We start from the raw sequence: 21,682 nt of genomic DNA, 5'->3' as shown, positions 1-21,682 counted from the left end.
ACATATATTTTACCATAATTATAAAGTAGTCAAGAAATAACGATAAGTGTACGAGTTTTTTTAATAAATAATAATATGTATAATATTATTACATTGGTTAAACTATTGAAGAATATCAAATTTAGTTATGTAAAATTGTTAAAATATAGGTATCAAACAGACTTAAATCGTGTTAAATTTGAAGAAAGGAGATTGAGTTCAGTTCATTACCTATACTTATCATACATTTAAAGTAACAATAATAAAAATATTTATATCACTATACTCGTATCTACTGCCTACACTTCATAATATTTTTTAATAAATTATTCATGTTATTATATATTATATAAATATAAATATTTTTTACAATATTTAGGGCCAGCTGGCTTTATAAGTTATTAAATGTTGTCGTAAAAACAGGACATATGAGAAATTAGGAAAACCAACCCAATTTAATTGACACGTAGGTAAATATTGACAAAGCGTAACTGTCATGTCCATATGACCATAATATTTTATATTTTTATAGTGTTTAAAAATAAATTGCACACTATCCTAAATACATAATACATAATGTCAACGTTTATAGATATTTTTTACAAGCTTATAGATCAATTAATTAAATCATAATGATATAATTGATATATTTACTGTCACCAAGTGTAATTATTATAAGTGTGTATTCGTGTAAACGAATTAGCTTAATTAATAATTAATTAAGTTATTAATTTACCAGAGAGGTTACCATCGCTGGATGATTTCCCTCATCATATGCTTCATGTGTTATTTTTTATTACGTATGTGTTATGTCAGTTATCTTGTTTACTTATTGTGTTATCTAATACAGATTGTAAATTTTTCAAATAATAATATACAATAATAATAAAAAGTTGTTAATTAATTAATATTTAATTATTTAACTAGCTTATAATTAATTAAATTAATTTATGTTGTATCACTTCGTCTTATAATATGAACCACGGGAAAAATCTTTTTAATCATTTATCTGTTTATCTATGTCGTGAGTTTGTGACTAAAACTTTCATCTGGGTGTTCGCTTATTATACTTAATAATAAAACATAATATTTAAAAACTTCGATTCAAAACTAAGTGCTAACAATGAAAAAACTAAATAAATCGCTCTGTTATATATTATAGTCTTTATGTGTTTAAGTGTATTTATTTTGATATTTAGTCACTTTAATGGATTTGTTTAATTTGAACTAAATTATAAAGTATTAAAAACGATCCTGAGCGGAAACGGTGTTTCAACCCTCCATTCATTATAAGAATTTATTATAATTTATTTGTGTTAATGATATTTTTCTTTCCAAAATTAGATTTTAAATTTATGCTCTACTCAGAATTTTAAAGTTTTTCTATAAGATCTTCAACAACAAACAAACAGAATACCAAAATATTTTTCGCTGAATCTTTCAAATCTAATAAAACATTTACTACGGATTGACTTCAGAAATAATATTTATACAAGTATAGGTAGGTATATAGATTGTAGAAACTTATCAACGGGAACTAAATACCTACGCTTATAAATTATTTATTATTTTGGAACACAGTTAACTTATCAGTCTTAATTATATTTAAGTAAAACATGAGAATCAAAACAAAATATATGTAAAAAATTTAATAGTTACCTTTAATTTAAAATTTAATAATATAATATTTTAGTCAAGTGTCAGCTATAATTACAGCCATAACACGTATATAGGTATTAATACTAATGTACTATAATAAGAAAACAAATTTTCAAGATAAATAAAAGAGAACCTTCACAAAAATAAAATTTACCTGATGTTATTCTTATTAATTACAATTTTTTTTTTTATTTATTAAAAATTAAAAAATTGAATAATCCCAAATTTTTTGTATAGGTGTTAAAGTTTAAATTTGGACGAAATTAAATATTTAAACAAATAATAACGATTTTGGTTATTTTGTTGTAATTTAAAAATATTTTTTGTGTAGATTAAAAACTTATATTTATAATAATCTGATTATATTTTATATTAAAGATAATGACTTTTTCAAAACATTTAAATACGTTTTAAGCTATTTCTTATTAAAATTCAATGCATTTACCACAAACCTGTACACCGTTTTATAATACATATAATATAGTCTATAGATATAGGTATATTATATTATAATAATTAAATATTACTTATAGGTAATAATGTGGCTACATTTTTGACAAAATATGAAATAAACCTCTTATACTACTAAGTACTAATAAAATTAATTACTATAATAACAACATAAACATTAAACATATTTAACATAAAAAATTCTTCTAAACTAACTACCGTTTCCGCTCAGTATCGTTTTTCATGTACATTAATGAATCATTTAATTCAAATTTAACACAGATATCCGTTACATTATCCAAAAGGTAAGCAGTTAAACCGGGTTCCCAGCTAGGTACGTCGTGTTGTGTCCAAAAGTTGAGCTCGGCCAGTTGGATAGATTATGATTAGTGATTTATTCCATGATACCAAGATTAAAAAGACTTTTCAGAATACGAAACAATGAACACGACACGACAGACGATGTAGATTACTGTAAACCCGGCTTTAGGATTGGCGGCTTTTATATCGATAAATATACTATGTATAAGAACGGTATGGACCACGGTTATTGTTTATTAAATATTGATTGAATGATATACCGCAATACCGAAGTACTGACGTACAGTAAGTTCAATAACTGATACTGAAGTAATACTGTATAATCACGTTATAATACCGCAATATACCGATATCTGATTTAAATACTGCCAACCCATAGATATTATACTATGTGCGAGCGGAACTCCTTTCGTACAAAAATGACCTTCCTCTTTTCGCCTACGTCCTCTTTTCGACCAAAAATGATAAAATAGTTTCCTCTTTTCACCTAAAAATATAATTGCATTCTTTACGCCCACGGCTTCACGTTTAACATTTTGGAAAACGCTGTCTCAAAATGAGTTTAATAAAGCCATTTAGCTATTTTAGCATAACCCAGAGAGCTCCACGAGAAGGATTGTTATGACCAGAGGAGTGCCTAGACATTTTTTTCCGGAGGGGGGGGGGCTTTATGATAATGGCTTTATTAAACTATTTTTTGAGACAGTGTTTTCCGAAATATTGGAACCTCCATATAACCTCTATAAAACCTTGTATTGGGTTTTTTTAACCTTAGGTATTAATCACAAAAATGTTCTGAATTTTCAACTTCAAAATTCTTTGCTAATTTTTGCGTTTTTAACATATTATGTAAATATTTGAACTTTAAATGCTTATAAACAAAAATTGTGACTAACGATTTTTGATTTTTTTTTTTACTTCGATAAGTACAACTTATAATAAACCTTGTATTAAATTTTAAAGATTTTTTGGTGAGCCAGATTTTTTTATCGATATTGCTTAATAAAAGTTAAAATATTTTGAAAATTGTATCATAAATAGATAACGCAAATATAACGTTTTGTGAAAATGTCAAGTATTTATAATGATTTGTTTTTGAGTTACAGCAAAATTGTTGAAAAACTGGTTATGCGTAAAAATTCCTGTTTTACTGTTACTTTTTTAGGGTTTTTCCTATTTGACAACTGTTAGAAAATTTTTACTTTTGACCTTCAAAGTACCAACTAGATTAATTTTCCTTTTCAAAGAGGGGCTGAAGTTAAAAATTAAAGCACTATTACTACTCCACTATTACTACTATTACTACAGACACACAAAAAAAAATAAAAAAACACACATCATTGTAAAATTAATACATTCATCACTCCGTTCAGAATCTAAAAAATAATTTTAAATTATACCCAGCCAGGTTTCAATTTGACCTGGTTGATAACTGATGGCTAGACACTCAATTAAAATTGTTCGTGTATTTATTTATTTTTTTTTACATACAAAAAGTACCGGGCAAACGATACGATATATATCCAATCCGCCGTAGACAGATTGCCCAGCCAATTATCGAGGTGCACCCGTTAAGGACTGATAGCTAGACACTCGATTATCAATCTTCGATATACATTTATTATTTTTGAATTAAAAAAAAAAGTACCTGGCAAGTGTCAAAACCACGGACTGGCATATAATGGACTAGCATCAAATAGGCTGGGGGAGTAGAAGGGACCGATCATCAAATGTTATAAAAAATAAAAACCCAATGATTTCAACGCCATCTACATTTTTTATTATAGTATATAAAAGTACATAAATTATATAAAGAGCGCTAAAATCATTCGGTTTTTGTAACCCCCTGCACTCCTCGCTCGCGTAACATTTTTGGCTCACAGATATTTCACTCGATTCCAGTCCATTATATCTTAGTCCGTGGTCAAAATAGACTTTTACGCCGAATGATAACTGATAACTGATAAAGTGATAACTGATAAAGTGATAACTCACAAACATGGTAATCGACTTCATCACATGTTATAGGGACCGATTACCATTCTATTCCGAATTTCTAATGAAACGGTTTTCACTCAATCACCTCGAAGGTGGCTTCTACACACCGGAATCGAGTTACATTGACAGCTAGTAATCACTAATCGTTATAAAATAACTTGTTATAAGATTACGGAAATCATTGTTAAGAATATGACACGTTATCTATATGTGTTTTATTGAACTATATTTTCTGTAACAAACTAAAATTGTGTTGGTTACACTGTAACGTTAGCATTTCGTCAAGGAAATGTTTGTTAACATTTTTAACGCCATTTGAACTGCGTCTAGAAAATTGTAGCGTCTCGTCAAATTTTATTTTGCTTTCGCCCCTCGGAAATAAGAAACAAGGTAAGACTTTAGAAATTTTATATTGTATTAAAAACTCCATTTCAAGTACTTTATGTGAAATATATTGTTTTTTTTAGAAAAGATGCCGATGACTTCTATTAAGAAAAGGGTGAGTAAATTATGCACCTAGCATGTTTTCTATTTCACTATTAAAAACTTGAATAACTTAGTTATTTCAATAATATCTTACAACAAATCGTTGTTTATAAACATTTTTGAAAAAAATGACATCGATATATTAGGTACTTGAAATATTTTTGATAAAATTATCACTGCATGTATAGTCTGTTCAAAATGAGATCGGTACGGGCGGCCAAATACTGCGCATGGTCGTGGCAGTCCGATGCGCCGCCGCCGACAAGAGCGTTACATTATTTTAGTAACGACTGCCGATAAGTTCAAATAATTTAAAATGTACAGTGAGCATGACGCACGCATATCTACCTAGCAGACCAAAAGCACGAGCGACTGAAGCATCCCGAGAGAACACGACAAGTTGAATCAACAAGTTGCCTGCGCGCCGCCGACGAAAACAGGTCGACGCCGTGTACCGATCTCATTTTGAATAGACTATAGATCTTATAAAGAAATTTGAAATTGTACATTTAGTGTATTAATTATTTTTAACTTATCTATATTTACGGTTAAAATATTATTGCTTATTAAAGACCAATATCTACTGGTATGATTAGTTTTAAAACAACCCATTGGTTCTGTCATTTTTTCCCCTGTAGCCATCCTGGTTACTTTATTTATTAATTAAAAATACATTTACATTTAACAGGATATTTTTTTATATATATACCTACCATGGGCGTAGGCAGGAAATATTTTCGGAGGATATTTGGTTTAGGTCTATATTAATATTATAAAACATTAAAATGAAATATGAGTATTTATCTTTAATTTCGGGGGGTGTCTGAACACCCAAAACCCCGCTTTCCTTACCTACGCCCATGATATCTACTATTGGAATAGTATAAATGTTAATTTTAGTGTTAGGTAAAATAACTAATAATAAATAACTGTAAAGATAAATTAAAAGACGGTTGATGAAAAAAAATTGGTAGAGCTTATTATATTTAAATTTTATAAATTTATAAAAGTATAAAAATGTTGTCATTGATACCAGTTTGTAAGAATAAATTCTAAATGGTGAATATTATAATAAGTAAATAATATAAGTAATTAATTTTTATATTAATAAGTATGTTATTTAGTAGATATGAATAGTATCTGATGGATATTTTTAATTACCCCCCCCCCCTTGATGAATTTCTGGATCCACCCCTGTGTTGAATTCAATAGGATGTCTAAAACCAATTGTATGGTGAAATCAATTTTTCCTACAAAATAATAAAATAGAAATAGTCTGATAGAATAGACAAAATGCTTATCACTAGACTGGTACTATACCTGTATGTAAAATTTATCAGTTATTATAATATTAGTTTTGTCTTTTTTTTTAGTTTGTGTCGGATGGTATGTTACGTGCAGAACTCAATGAGTTCTTTACACGAGAACTTGCTGAAGATGGTTATTCTGGCGTTGATATCCGTACGAGCCCATCGCGCACAGAAATTGTTGTTTCTGCAACACGTACCCATAACGTATTGGGTGATCAAGGACGCCGTATTCGTGAACTTACATCTCTCATCAAAAAACGTTTCGATTTCAAAGATAAGGAAGTTGAACTTTTCGTCGAGAAAATAGCACAACGTGGATTGTGTGCTATTGCCCAAGCAGAGTCTTTACGTTACAAGTTGGTTGGGGGTTTAGCTATCAGGAGAGCATGTTATGGTGTATTGAGATTCATTATGGAAAGTGGAGCTAAGGGATGTGAAATCGTAGTGGCTGGTAAATTAAGAGGTCAACGAGCCAATTCCATGAAATTCGTTGATGGACTTATGATTCATAGTGGTGACCCATGCAATGATTATGTCAATGTGGCTACTAAACACGTTTTGTTAAGACAAGGTAATTTTTAAAAACGTTAATATTATTTTTGTGAAAATAATTAATAATTAATAATTGAATATATGTATTTTTTAGGAGTTTTGGGTATCAAGGTAAAAATTATGTTGCCGTGGGACCAAACAGGTAAACGTGGCCCAAAGAAGCCTTTGCCAGATGTTGTCATAGTTAATGAACCCAAGGAAGAAATTCTACCCATAGTACCAACCAATGATATTAAATCTGAACCCGAAGTAGCAGTAACTGCTGTTCCAGATGTACCTGTTGATGGTTGAAATGATTATATAAAATAAACCAGTGTTTTTTAAACAAGTCTTAAATCTATTTTATTTGTAGTTATTAACTTTTTAGTATCTATCAACAGTTGATGGGTGGGCGACAATAACGTACTATGTAGCAATTTCTTAATTTTACATGATCAATTTAAACAAAAATGTTTTGCCGTATTGTATTTTGTATACCGGTTTCTAAGTTTGTACACGATGATTGTGTACGATAAAAACATTCTGAGAATTTTTCGATTCTTAAAATATATCGAGATTGCTTCATAAGCACGTTATTCCCGCCCACCCTTCAGTTATTATTTTTTTTAAAGTAGGAAGTTGTGTAGTAGTTTGCTATTACCTTTTGCACAAAGAGTAGGTATAACAATTGTCTAGAGCAGGATTTTTTTATTTTTTTATTCATGGAATCTTTTTTATGTCCACTTTTATCATAAAACCCCTATTTTGGCTATTTTATTTTAATAGTTTTAATGCAACAAATTATCTACGGTTTTTTTACAACAAAAATAGTATTTATTTAATTCGAAAAATTCAGAATTAATCAATAGTCCTAAAATAAGAATAGATATAAACAGGACTTGAAATTTTAATAAGATGATTAAAATTGCTTTTTATTATTACAACTGATATATTTACTATTAGTCTTAGTTGATATTAGTTAAATTTTCATCTCAGGTTTGGCATAAGTTGAAAACCTTGTTTTACAAATTAAACGTGTATATATATTTATATTATAATACAATGGCGTGGTAAACGACATTTATCCTAGTATGCAATTGCTTAGCCCTAAAAATTTATGTTGAACTTAAAAATTAAAATTTGTGTGGATAAATAATAATTAATTAACATAGAATTTTTTTTTATTAAAATGTTGATGGCCTATGTTCCTTAATGAAAATTCTAAACTACCATACAGTTTTAGATTATATATTATGTTGTAAAATGGTATAGTGGGTGGGTCACTGTACTTTGCTTAGGGCTCGAAATATGCTTGCCACACCACTGATATAATATATGAATCACTAATTGTAGAAAGGGGACAAGTCCAATTTTTGACGAAATTGAGTCATTGAATTTGTATTTCTCTACCTTAGATACATATTTTGTGTAAAAACGGGACTAGTATGTACATAAAGCAATATATGTAACACTCCACACATAATATGTGATCACTAGCTGCGTATCAGTATAGTGGTGTCGAATATAATACAGTATATAAAATAAATAAAAACTATTTAGTATGTATGCTTTGAGCAGTGGCGGATTATACTAATTATAGTATATTTGTAAATCCTAACATCAAAACCTAAATATTGTGCTTACAAAATTAAATACATCATATATATTATAAAATATGAAAATCCCCCCCTGTAAAAAAAATCCTAGATTCGCCACTGACTATAAGCGGGAATTTATTATCACAATATCATCACTGCCAAGTTGTTTGCTTACAAAAAAAATAACTTCACAAAACAACATATAGCAATTTTATATCCCATTATGATAGTTAGAATACAAATTGAATTCAATTTCTTCATATTTCTGGTAGAGAAACCATTTTTATTTAATTATCTATCCAGAATAAATAAATACCAAAAATAACTGATTTGGAGGAAGTAACTGCATTCTTTTTAATTTTCAACACAATTATTACAATATGCAATATTTATATTCTGAATTGGACGGATGAACTCTTTGAATAATATTGATAATAAACCTAAACTGCATCCCCAAAAATATCTAAAATAAATTATTGTCTATATAAATAGTTCAAAAATATTAAAAATATTTTAAAATTATATATACTTTTAGAAAATTAAAATATGATCACTAGATCTACGGTAATGATAATACTATTATTTATGATAGTACATACTTCATAATTTCTATGATATTCATAGTGATACTAAATTTAAAGACACATAAAACAAATGAGTAATTTTACCAACAATATTAGACAAACACATAAAATAACAATTATTTATTTAATTATTTAATGGGAATAATATCTAATAGTCAATAAAACAGTAAGAGACAAAATATACAATAACTGCACAGTAGTTAGCAATTAAATAATACAACAATAAAAACAGAACAAATGCATTACAGCAGTAAGTAGAATCTCGGTAATCCGACAGATATCAGACCACGCTACTGCTGGAATAACAAAAACGACGGATTAATGAGGGTTCACATAAAAACACATTACTTATTAAAAAATTAAAAAATGATTTATTAATTATTAAAAAATGAATAACCTTATTATACTTCAACGTTAACTGTAAAAAATAAAATATCTAATAGGTGTTTTCGAATTTAATCTGTTATTACTTAACTTTATCCATGGTAGATTATAGTCTATTATAATCTATCATGGCTTTATCTAACGTTTTATCGTTTTTCATAATAAAATATAATAGATGGTAGTAATAATAATGAAAGCATGATACTAATAATAATTATTATTTTAATAAGAAAAATTTAAGAGACTTTATAGACTATTTAAGAATAGTGTAGTACCTACCATAATTAGTAGTTTGAAATGGAACAAAAGAAGAATTGGATTTATTGGAATGAAATGAAACTCATGAAACATTAATTAAGAAAAGGAGAAAAAGAAAATCTATACGTCCATTATTTAATTTAAGCATAAATATCAAATTAGCTTTTATTTTTCTTATCTGCTTGTAAAGTAAATCCTAACTTATCCATTATTGGACTATAATCATATGTAGTGAACAATTTTAAAATGAAAGCTGCCAAAGAACAAAAACACTTCTGAACTTTAAAAAGATTTAGCCAGCGTCAAGGGGTTCCAGAAAATATACAAATTATACGGCTATTTTATACAATTGCCAATTTGCATGTTTTTAGCTGATACTTTCATTATCACCAATAATTGTACACATAAAAATACAAAATTTTTGCAGAAATGCTGAAATTAATGTTGTTTTACCAATATGTTGTTAAGAGTTGTGATAAATGATAACGATTGTTTATGATATTATATAAAACACATTTTAAAGTTTTTAAAGCTAGCAATTATTTATTTTTTTTTTATTTTTAACAAAATTTAACATATTAAACATATTTTATTAAATTATTAGTTTTTATTTCATTTTTAGTTCAGAACTTGTTTTTCCTAATGTCCTAGGTACTTTTTTATTAGTGGAGTCTTCAAGTTCTCTGTCTTGATAGTAATGAGGAGCTACTTCACGTAGCCATTTACTATCAATCTCTGTAACTTGTCTCATATATTCTTTAGTTGTTAATACCAACTCATGGTATAGAACCCATCTTGGAAGCTCTTCAAATAAACTGCTATTTGGATGAATAATAACAGTTTGATTATGTTTAACAGTGCGATAACTACCTTTTGACAGTCTTGCAATGTGATAAAAATAACCAGCAGTTATGGCCTAAAATAAATAAATAATAATATTTATCTATAAAAGAAATATTCATAAATTTCTTATATAATTAAAAAAAAATAATTTGCATACTTTTCGAATATTGACAGTTTCAGTTGGATTTGAAACTATCTCCATTTCAACACGTTGCATTAAACCAACTAATTGATCTCTAACATCTCGAGCTCTGCGCATTGATCTATGTTGAATATAATTTTCATAACACCAATTTGTACTAAAATCTGTATTAGCCCATTGGTTATAAATGTTTAATAAAGCTAAATGATCACCACCTTGTTGAAAAAAATTTCTACGAGCTGTATCAGCTAAAATTAATTTATCTTTGGGTCTATAAAATATAGCACTATTTACATTTAACATTGCTGCTATGGAAGCGATTTCTTCTGAACATTTATATCTGAAATTAAAAAATAAATAATAATTTATTCTTTGATTGATAGAATGTTTCAAAGTGAGCACTTTAAATTAAAATTGTTTTTTTTTTTTTACTTAAGTGCATTTAATATAGTATTAAAATAATAATATAAATATAAAGATCCTAACTTCTCAGAAGCCAAAAGCATTTTTGCCATCATTGGGTCTAATGGAAATTCAGCCATACGACGTCCTAATTTGGTTAATTCACCCTTGTGATTCAATGCGCCCAATGCATAAAGTTGTTCCAATGCGAGTACCTTTAAAAAATAATTTTTTTTTAAAATAAAATTAGATATCATAAATAACATTAACTTACCAATGTTTCATGTGGAGGGGGATCTAAGAAATCAAAATGTATCAAGTCATGAATACCAAGAGCTTTCAACATCAACACAGCATTACCCAAATTAATTCTTTGAATTTCTGGAACTGTATTGTCTTCAAGTTCACTTTTATAAGCCCATGAAGTATACAAGCGAAAACATTTACCAGCAGCTACTCGACCAGCTCTCCCAGCTCTTTGATTAGCACTTGCCTAAACCGTTAACATAAAAAAATATGAACAAATACAAATCCATCTTTAAAAATAATTTACCTTTGATATTGGTACAACTATTAAAGATTCCATGCCTGTACGTGAATTGAAATTATTTTGTTTACAAAAACCTGGGTCAATAACATAAATAATATTGTCTATTGTTAGAGAAGTTTCTGCTATATTGGTGGCCAAAACAACCTAAAGAATAATTCATAATATTATTATTAAACAAATCAATTTACTTCCAACAAAAATAAATAGATAAACATTAAAAATTACTTTTCTAGCATTGGGAGGTGTAGGCTCAAAAATTTTGGCTTGCATCTCAGTAGGTAGATTACTATAAACTGGTAGTAAAATCAGTTCTTTGATTTGAGAACCAAGCCTGCGGACTCGCTCCTGCAATAATTCATGGCAAGTCTCAATCTCTTCTTGGCCAGTTAGAAAGACTAATATATCTCCAAGGGGTTGTGTTACATGTATCTGTAATATAGACACAACACATGCGTCAATATAATCAGCCTCAGGCGCTTTTGTGTAATATATATCTACAGGGAAACGTCTTCCTATACAGACATAAAAAAATAGATTTAGTATTTACACACAGAAATCATAAAATGTTAAATATGTTTACCAGGTATTCTAAATATAGGAGCATCATCAAAGAATTCAGAAAACTTCTGAGCATCTAAAGTGGCACTTGATATTAATAATTTCAAATCTGGTCTAAATCTTATAACATCTTTTACTAATCCAAATAGAATATCAGTGTGAAGGGTACGTTCATGAGCTTCGTCTACAATCATCACACTGTAAGACTGTAAATCTGGTTCAGACAAAAACTCTCTATGCAATGTTCCATCAGTCATGTATTTTATTATAGTACGCTCTGAAGTACAATCTTCAAAACGTATACTGTAACCAACCTAAAAATTGTATCAAGTATTCAAGTGTCAATTATATATTAATATGTATTTCTTTTTCAAGTATAATTAGATTGTTTACTTCATTTCCAAGTTTAACCGACATTTCCTCGGCTACACGAGCTGCAACCGACATAGCCGCTACTCTTCTAGGTTGAGTACATCCAATTATTTTGTTATTTTCTGTGAAACCAGCTTCATGTAGATATTGTGGAATTTGTGTTGTCTTACCAGAACCAGTTTCACCTTCTATGATGAGTATCTAAATAAAATAAAACAATTTATATTATAAACTTAATTTAATGAAGTTATAATTTAAACAAAATTATTACTTGATGATCTTTAATAGCTCTTATCAGATCTTTTTTGAATTTATATATAGGTAAACTCTTTTTTGTCTCTTCTATGCTGAGTTTTTTCTTTTGTTTTTCAGTAATTTCAGACTTTTCCTTGTTAAATTAAAAAAAAAATATTAACTATAAATTATTTTGTCAAAAGGTATGAACATACCTCATCTGTGCCAGGTAAATTAGCAGTTTGAATAAACTCTATTTGATTATCAATCAATAATTCGTACTGTTCTTTTTCTTGTCTTTTAGCACCAAATTTATAAACAGCAGAAGACATTTGTTCTTCTTCCCATTTTTGTTGTTCGGTAATTGGTGCTTTATCCACTTCCATTTCATACTCCATTTGGTCATCTTTGATATCTTGAGGCATCCGATAACGTTGAACATTTTCAAGTTCTCTAGCTTTTTCATGTTCTTTTGCAAGACTTAATAACTTCTTTTTGTGTTCACGATCAAAAATTTCACGTTGCGATAAACTAAATAAAAATAATGAATTTAACAGCATATTTTACAATCCATACCATATTAAATTATAGCAAAAACTTACTCTTCTTTATCAAATAAATATTCATCGTCTAAGATATCAGCTTCAAGTTCGGTAACCTTATCATCTTTTCTTTTTTCGAGGTATTTACGACGAGACTCAATACGAAGTCGAGGAATAACCATCTCTTTCTCACGTTCATTTTCTAATTTTAATCGCTTTGCTGCTTCTTCATAAGCTTTTTTATCTAAGTAATTAATAAACCATAAGGATCATAATATTTATCAAGTAATTAGATATTATTATATCTGGATTATTATATATTATATATGTATATTATATTTAACGTCTTAACCCAATATACAATATATTATATCATAAGCATGCGCAGGTCTTCTTGGCAGGGGAGGCAATACCTTAGCTAAGGAGGTCCAGACTCCAAACCCCACTCCCTGATTTTTCCCAACTAAAACCTTGATGTGAGGCAACAATAATTTAAATAAATCCTCACACAAATTCAAATATAGGGTTCTATTAGACCATGGTATTGTTCTATATGGTTAAGAGTTAGATTTTACATAAAATTACCAAAGTAGTTTTCAATAAGTACTTTTTAATCATATCTTTAATTATCAAGAAGACATAATACAAATTAATTAAGAATAATACATAATAAAAAAAATTAATAAATAATAAAACATAATTTGAACAACTTTTAAAATAGCTAATATGTTTTATTTAAATTCCATATACATAGGTTAGCGGTAGGGTCTAATGTTTTAAACATTTCAACTTTTTCATACATTTTAAATGAGTATTTTGTTTTGTTTGGATCCAAAATTAGATTTTGATAAGGATTGCTAACGTATGTAATGTACTGATGTCACACAAATTGTGGATTTTAATATTATTTAATATTTACTATTTTCAAATAGCATAGGTACAGCATAATAGTATAGTATACCAATATTTAGCATTTGAACATATTATTATTTAAATATTATCAAAAATTGTTAGGAATAAATGTACAATATAAAATCTTGAGAAAGCGGAAATTTCGCAGGGGAGAGCTGCCTCTCCTGCATCCCCCATGCGCATGCTTATGACAGTATATATTATACATTGAGTTAAGACGTTAAGTCAAAAATGGTTTGTAAATACAACATATACCATTTTTTTTTTGCATTCATTAAATGTATTATATTCTATTATAATAATAATAATTTATTTAAATTCAATTGTGTACATTTTTATTATTATCACTAGTTAATTGTTCAATACAAAAATGTATTAATTGTATTATTATTATTGAAACTAAAAAACCTTTTTAAATCTAACAGTAAATATTTATTCTCCATCCAAAATCTGGAAAGGGTTATTATCAAAATCAGATTAACTAATAAACGCATCAATATTTTTAGTCTACAACAAAAAATACTAGCTGGTAGACTAGTCTGGATTGCCTCACAATATATTATTGAAATGCACAAATAAAATGTATTAAATATGGAATAAATAAACCTCCAATGCATAAATCATTATTTTCGTAATTTGTTTAATAGTTTAATTTGTGTTATTAACATAAGAATTTCAATAAACTTTATTACTATTTACAAGACTTACCTGATCGAGGAATAGCAATATTACGAGTTCTGTCTTTGTCTTTTTTTTTAAGCCTTTCGGCAAACTTATCTCGTTCTCTCCGATCCTCGTCACTGTCACTAGAAGCCATCGTAAATCTAAATATTTAACAAAAATAAGTTAAGGCTAAGCAAATTGTTTGGTAAAAAATTAAAATTTAAAACGTACGATAATGTAATGTTTATTGTTTACAGTTTATACTGATAACTTCGGGCCGTTCGGCGGACAAAATTGTTATCTTATTTTTTGTCAGAGTAAGCACCGTAACAGTGATAGATAACATTGATGACGCGCGCACAGTTATTCTATTCAAAATTATTATATTCTATCGATATAAATCTTTATAGTATATAATATAAATATAATTATTTAATAATTATTATTTCCTAATGGCTAATACTAGTAATACTTATTCTGTTTACAATTTTAAGGTTGATTAACTGTTACAGTGAAATAACATTGTGTTTATTATTATTTAAAATAAAAATAAATGTTACATTTGACTTTGCAAATTTTATTTTAATAACCAGAGAACTCGCTTCACTGCTGTATAGTAGATTTTGAGTGAATATCTTATAGTCATGAGGAGTTAAAATCCTCCCCACCATGAACGTATTTAAATATTACAGGTATAAATAATTTAATATATTTTTGAAAATGTTATTGTTTTAACAATATTCAGTAGGTATAAATGACAACAACACTAATTTTAAGGCGATTACTATGTATGTTCAAGATCTTCAATGTAATGATAGTTCTATTATTAAAACAGATCTATGCATAATACATTACCCCATCGTCCCCATCGCACAACTGCTTTACTAAATATTCAAATATTTTTACTATTAGGTATTTGCAACATTTCTGGTTACCTACTTACAACACCTGAATGTATGTTTTCAACAGTGAAACGATTAAAAGCGTCTCTTTTGTCAACCATATTAAAAATTATTTTTATCTTTTTTTAACCTGTGAAAGTACCAAACTATTATAAAAATAGAAAAAAGTAATTTAACTTAGTAAAAAATCAATAATTTTTTTTAAAATTTTACCATTTTTATATCTTAATAAATAGAATAGTAATATACTAATAGGTCATACAATAAAAAAAAAATATATATATAAATGTATATATTAAAATTAATTCATATTATAGTACATTCATACTTTGATCATTGATGAAATTCATTAAAATAATTCAATTATATTAATGTACTATTTTACCTATCCAAACTGATAGGTAGTCAACATTTTTAATTTTATTTTTTTAAAACATAATTAAATTCATTATTAGAATATAATTAATTACATAATATAAAATATAAAATAAAAAATAATTAATAATAAGAATGTTATTTATAACAAATAAATTTGCTTAAAATATTTAAATGAAAGGGAACTATTAGTTATTACTAGTAAAGAATATTTACAAAAAAAAAAATGGATTATATATGGAGGAGCAGGGCCTATTAAAATAATACATCGAACATTTTGCAAAAAGGATTTATAGAGAATTTTAATTAAGACCAGTTAAATAATTATCTAAAATGTATAAAACGAGGTTGCCAAACATAATTATCAATTCAAAAATAAAATTATAAATGTAATAATTATAAAAATGTACAAAAAAATTAATGTAAGTAGCATGCATCTTATTACATAATGAGTACCTTATATATTGTTAAATTATACTTGTTAAATAACATATAATTGAGAGCAGAGATGGGTAAGTAAGTAGTTACACAATCATAAAAAAAGTTGTACGTTATAGACAAATAGACAACTAATTAAACTAAAATTTGTCTATCTTTAGTTATATTAGATACATGATACTTTGACAATTCATAACTAGTCGCACCTTACAAGTTATTGCTATAGTGATACAATTTAAAAACTTAAGTATTTTTTTGTATGATGATTTTATAATAAATATAGTTTGAAAAATTTATGTAAACACAAATTATATATTATGTAATAAAAAAATGAAAACATGAGTTTATAAAAAAATACAATTTACATATAATTAAATCTTAATCTAGATCTTGATTGCAATAAATACTATTTATATACCTACTCGTATACTCTACAGTTTAGTCTTTTAGTACAGATTTGTACTGTCTAAAATAACACTAGACTCCAACATATGTAATGGGTGCAAATTCCATAATTGCCATGTCCAAAGAAGGGAGCTCAGCCTGCAATAATATCCTATTTATTCCGCAATGGATATCTCTGACTAATTAATTTTAAACAATTTAAACCAGGATTTTTATTTAATATGTTGCATTTTATTTTTAGCTGTCACCTTCGATTGTTTTTGTAGGTATTTGTTATATCTATTTTATAGCTTCTTCTAAAAGTCTTCAAATTTGAACTAAAGTATTTAGTAGTATTTTGTGTTCCTAGTTGTTAAAAACTTTAAAAACTCCAAAATTGATAGATAAAAAAATTAAATTATTTTTTATATCATCTTTGCTTAATAACTTTCTTGTTTTTTAAATAAAAACTGTTGAAGTAGGATCAAACATTAACATAAACTATTTTTTTTTCAAACTTTTATCAATGGTATTTAACACAGCTATAGAAACTAGCTGTGGTATTTAATGAAATACTGATTGATAAAAATGATTATGTAGGTATATTTTTGACAATCGTTTATCCGAGTTATAACTATTATAAAACTTGATACCGAACTCGTAACTCGTATGGTATGATTAGTATGATTTTGTACAGTTTTATACATGTATTTTAAGGAACACAAAACTTCAAACTGTCACAAAATTACAATAAGTGTATACAGTTGATAAATACAATGGTTGAATGGTACAATATCGAAATTGAGTTTATAAAAAAATGAAAATATTGAAAACAATGAGAAGAAACTGTGTAATATAGGTAAACATAAAGTAGATATGACTCATTTTATTACAAAGCACTAGATATCATAGTTATATTTTTTTTAAAGATTCTACAAGTAATTCATATTTTTATTTAATTTAATGTTTTGGTAAAAAAATTATAAGAATAATTTTTTATTTAGTTATTTTCAAAAAAATCGAAAATAGCCATTGTTTGTTGATTTTTTTGAAAATATTGATTTTTCAAAATTTTATTTTAGATAGAATCATGATTTTTAATATTTTTTTAATTTTGAGAATATTTTTGTATTATTATACGGGCACGAGCCAAGCACATGCTTAATAACACTGTCACTTGCAGTACTTATTAAATAATTCATAATTTTTCTCGAAACTAGAAAAAATATTAAAAATCGGGATTCTAATAAAAATAAAATCTTGAAACGTCAAAATGTTCAAAAAAATACTCTATAAAATGAAAATAATTAAACAAAAATTATTCTTTTAACTTGTTTACTAAAACATTAAATTAAATTAAAATGTGAATTACTTGTAGTTCTAGCCCCTGTGAGTCTTATAAAAAAACATAACTAAATCATCACCGGACACTCTGTACCTTAGAGTAATGAATATAAAATATAAATATTATTTATGCAATAGCATAACCGTATAGGTAATATCAGTATGGACTTAAGTCTATGCCCTATGGCCTATGGTATGATATAATAACCGCGCACATTATAAACACGAACGTTCGTGTCTCTAGACCAGCGGTTCTCAAACTTTCTTAGCATCGGAGCCTTTTTTTAAGTAGAAGTTTCTTGTGGAGCCTCCAAAAAATATTTTACGTTAATTTTTATCTGCCCGAATTCTGAGTAAATTTTTTGTGGTATTATTAACAGAGCCCTTGGTAAGCCATTGCGGATCATCAAGGGCTCTGCGAAGCACAGTTTGGGAACCGCTGCTCTAGACAGAACACAGCGTACAATAACATATCAAAATGATAACGACATTATCACGACTTAATCAAATTTTGAAATTTTTCACATACCTAAGTTGTGTGACTCGCGCGTAGAATGCGACAATGCGATTTATTATGATTTTTCGATTCAATAATTAATGTGAGCTGTAACATGAATGAATATCTACTATGATATTATATTGTCTAACAGTCCATCGATTTTGATTTTAACAACAAAGTTATGCATTAATCAGTTGTTGATGTTTAATTATTAAAATATCGTATGTATTAACTGTAATGATTAATGTCGTATGAAATACTAGTACTAAAATGCATTTACAGTTGTTAGAAAATCTACGTAAGTATAAAACAAACGTTCAGTTATTTGGTTTGATAAAATATATTTTGTTTTATCTCTTTGTTTGATTATTAGTTTCATAATGTGTATTATGATCAAATAGTTTGATTTGATAAAACAGTTGTATAAACAGAGTATATTTTATTAAATTGTAGTTATAAAAATATTGTACGAGTGTATTACAATTATTGTTGAAGTAGAGAATGTTGTTTTAAATTTATTTAACTATTACAGTTCAAAAATCTAGATAATTGATAATAAATAAAAACAACTGTCTGTACTCTGAAAAAAATGCAACAAGCTGTAATAATAAAACATTCATTTTCGTTTTAGATTTGGATTTTCAAGTTGCAATTCAAAATAAAGAAAGCTGGAAACTCTAATATTTTCTTTTATTGTTTCATACTATATAAGTGCCTTAAATCTCATGTTATTTTCTTTGTTAAAATAATTTAAAATGTTTTGCTGGCCATATTTGAAAAGAAATTTAATTTTTCGTGTCATATTTTTACTACTTATATCATTGGTAATTGTGTACAATTTGAATTTTCTCTGTAATATTGATCAATTCTTAAATTCATCACAAAAACATTTAATTTCTTGTTATTTTGAAGAAAAACAAGATAATTCTTTACTTGAATTAAATCCTGAAGAAGTAACAAAGAATAGTATTTTCTTTGTTGAAACATCATGCAACCATAAAAACGGAATTAATTTAAGTCTGAGACAAGGCTGTGCTATAGAATCTGCAGCAAAACTAAATCCTAATTTAAATATATTTGTATTATTTGTCGCTCCTAGTTATATAAACAATGATTCTGATATTATTAATAGATTTAAAATGTATAAAAATGTTAATTTAAGGCATATAAATTTTGTAAAATATTCTTATAATACTCCATTGCAAGACTTTGTGACCTCAAACACTATATCCACTAGTCAATGGCCAGTTTCTCATGCAAGTGACTTACTAAGATTCTTAACATTGTGGAAATTCGGAGGGACTTATTTGGACTTAGATGTAGTACTTATGAAGTAAATATCTTATTTTGTTTTAAGTATATAATATTACTAGGTGTTTAAGTGGTATAAACATAATTTAACTATATATTGTTTAGATCTTTGGACGGCCTATCAAATTTTGCAAGTATTGAATCAAATACATCAGTTGCCTCACTTGTATTGAATTTTGATGTTGATAAAATAGGAAGAGCCGTTGCAAATACTTCAATCAATGATTTTGCTTCTAATTATTGTAGTAATAATTGGGGATATAATGGTCCTGGTGTTATTACTAGAACACTTGAAAAAATCTGTAATACAAATTTGGTGAGTATATAAAAAAAAAAATCAATATATTCTTAAATTAAGTTATATATTTTAATTTTATGATGTGATTTAAAACTGATTTATGGTAGATAAAGGCTAATGATTAAAGTTATATCATTTTTCTAAGCAGTAATAGATGGTTTATAGTTTAAATTCTACTTCTTCACTAATCTCAATATTTTTATGGTATCATATATTCATACATAATTTATATCCAACATTTATTAAAATTATAATTCTTATGAACATTTATTACTTTTTACTGTATAAATAGTTTTACTTTAACACTTGAGCTAGTATAAGTAGAATACATAATACATTCTTAAATGTTGTTTTTCTATTTAAATGGAAGTAAAGCTTCGTTTGCAAAATCAATACTCATTGTGCGTTAAAAGCGAATAAGTTAAACATACTTAACTTATCAATTATTTTATATAGTTGAGTGCCAATAAATTATGAAATTTCTATGTGACTAGTTATGTTATTTATGCAACGTATAGATAAGAATATTATGCTGTTATAAGGTGTTTTAGTGTTAAAACACAAGTTTTATTAATTTCTTATTTTAATGATTATTCTTTTCAAATTTCAATGTTATCAAATTCTTCAGTCAAATTTTAATTCTCTTGAACAAATACCAACATTTAAAGCAAATAAAATCCAAGTAAAAGGATTTAATTCATTTAAGTTCAATTAAAGTACTAAAACACCTTTGTAGTTCTTGATTTAAAATTCACACTTGAAGTATTTTATCCCAATAATAATTACTGTAAAATAAAATATTATAACTAAGATTTCAATTACATTATTTAACTTAAATATAACTTTTAATTTTACAGGTAACTGATATGAATAAACAAAAATGCAAAGGATTTACGGTGTTAGGGACAGAAGCATTTTGTCCAATAAGTTGGACTGATTGGCAGCTTTATTTTAATACAAACACTAGTGATGAAGTAATGGATAAGCTTAAAGAAAGCATTGGCATTCATGTATGGAACAAACATAGTAAACATGCTGTTATTAATATAGGTTCAAAACAACCTTATGGCTTAGTTGCACAAAAATATTGCCCAATTAATTTTTCTTTGGCAAAGTATGTATTTTAACAAATTTGTAACAGTAACTGAAAAAAAAGAACAGAGAATCTCTAAATTTTATTTTTTGATACTAAGTCATTAAGACTAAAAGAATGCAGGCTCATGCCAACAATATAATAACTTTGTTAAACACTGTAATTCTGTAATACCTATACAAATTTAATGTAATATCTTGATTTGGTAAATAAAAATATACATTTTATGTTCTATTTTACAACTTTACAACATACTTTACTA

At 26.9% G+C, this 21,682-nt stretch overlaps 3 protein-coding genes across 4 annotated transcripts; 2 read left to right on the top strand and 1 right to left on the bottom strand.

Annotated features, from left to right (window-relative positions):
* The first annotated feature begins 4,333 nt into the window (after positions 1-4,333).
* Positions 4,334-7,064, top strand: LOC132924648 (small ribosomal subunit protein uS3-like). Its single transcript, XM_060989075.1, has 4 exons — positions 4,334-4,797; positions 4,875-4,906; positions 6,267-6,774; positions 6,850-7,064. Exons 2-4 carry the CDS (start codon positions 4,880-4,882, stop codon positions 7,044-7,046), a joined length of 732 nt encoding a protein of 243 aa, XP_060845058.1. The 5' UTR covers positions 4,334-4,797; positions 4,875-4,879; the 3' UTR covers positions 7,047-7,064.
* Positions 7,065-9,021: 1,957 nt separating this feature from the next.
* Positions 9,022-18,885, bottom strand: LOC132924252 (pre-mRNA-splicing factor ATP-dependent RNA helicase DHX16). Of its 2 annotated transcripts, none has more exons than XM_060988445.1 (13): positions 18,749-18,885; positions 14,822-14,937; positions 13,262-13,445; positions 12,875-13,190; positions 12,697-12,813; positions 12,447-12,626; positions 12,076-12,367; positions 11,721-12,007; positions 11,499-11,639; positions 11,220-11,438; positions 11,030-11,160; positions 10,559-10,883; positions 9,022-10,474 (listed from the first exon to the last, which is right to left on the bottom strand). In XM_060988445.1, the coding sequence occupies exons 2-13, from the start codon at positions 14,928-14,930 to the stop codon at positions 10,166-10,168; spliced, it is 2,610 nt and encodes an 869-aa protein (XP_060844428.1). In that variant the 5' UTR covers positions 14,931-14,937; positions 18,749-18,885; the 3' UTR covers positions 9,022-10,165. The 2 variants fall into 2 exon arrangements, with proteins under 2 accessions (XP_060844428.1, XP_060844429.1); XM_060988446.1 differs by lacking the exon at positions 18,749-18,885 and adding an exon at positions 15,008-15,030.
* On the top strand, positions 18,875-21,654 carry LOC132924253 (lactosylceramide 4-alpha-galactosyltransferase-like). The gene is made up of 4 exons (XM_060988447.1): positions 18,875-19,016; positions 19,350-20,051; positions 20,135-20,345; positions 21,185-21,654. Exons 2-4 carry the CDS (start codon positions 19,474-19,476, stop codon positions 21,452-21,454), a joined length of 1,059 nt encoding a protein of 352 aa, XP_060844430.1. The 5' UTR covers positions 18,875-19,016; positions 19,350-19,473; the 3' UTR covers positions 21,455-21,654.
* The last annotated feature ends 28 nt before the right edge of the window (positions 21,655-21,682 follow it).

The sequence above is a fragment of the Rhopalosiphum padi genome, chromosome 3 (genome assembly GCF_020882245.1).
Source record: "Rhopalosiphum padi isolate XX-2018 chromosome 3, ASM2088224v1, whole genome shotgun sequence".
Classification (NCBI taxonomy): Eukaryota; Metazoa; Arthropoda; class Insecta; order Hemiptera; family Aphididae; genus Rhopalosiphum; species Rhopalosiphum padi.
Note: the sequence above shows the minus strand (reverse complement) of the source record. Positions and strands in the feature narration are given on the sequence as shown.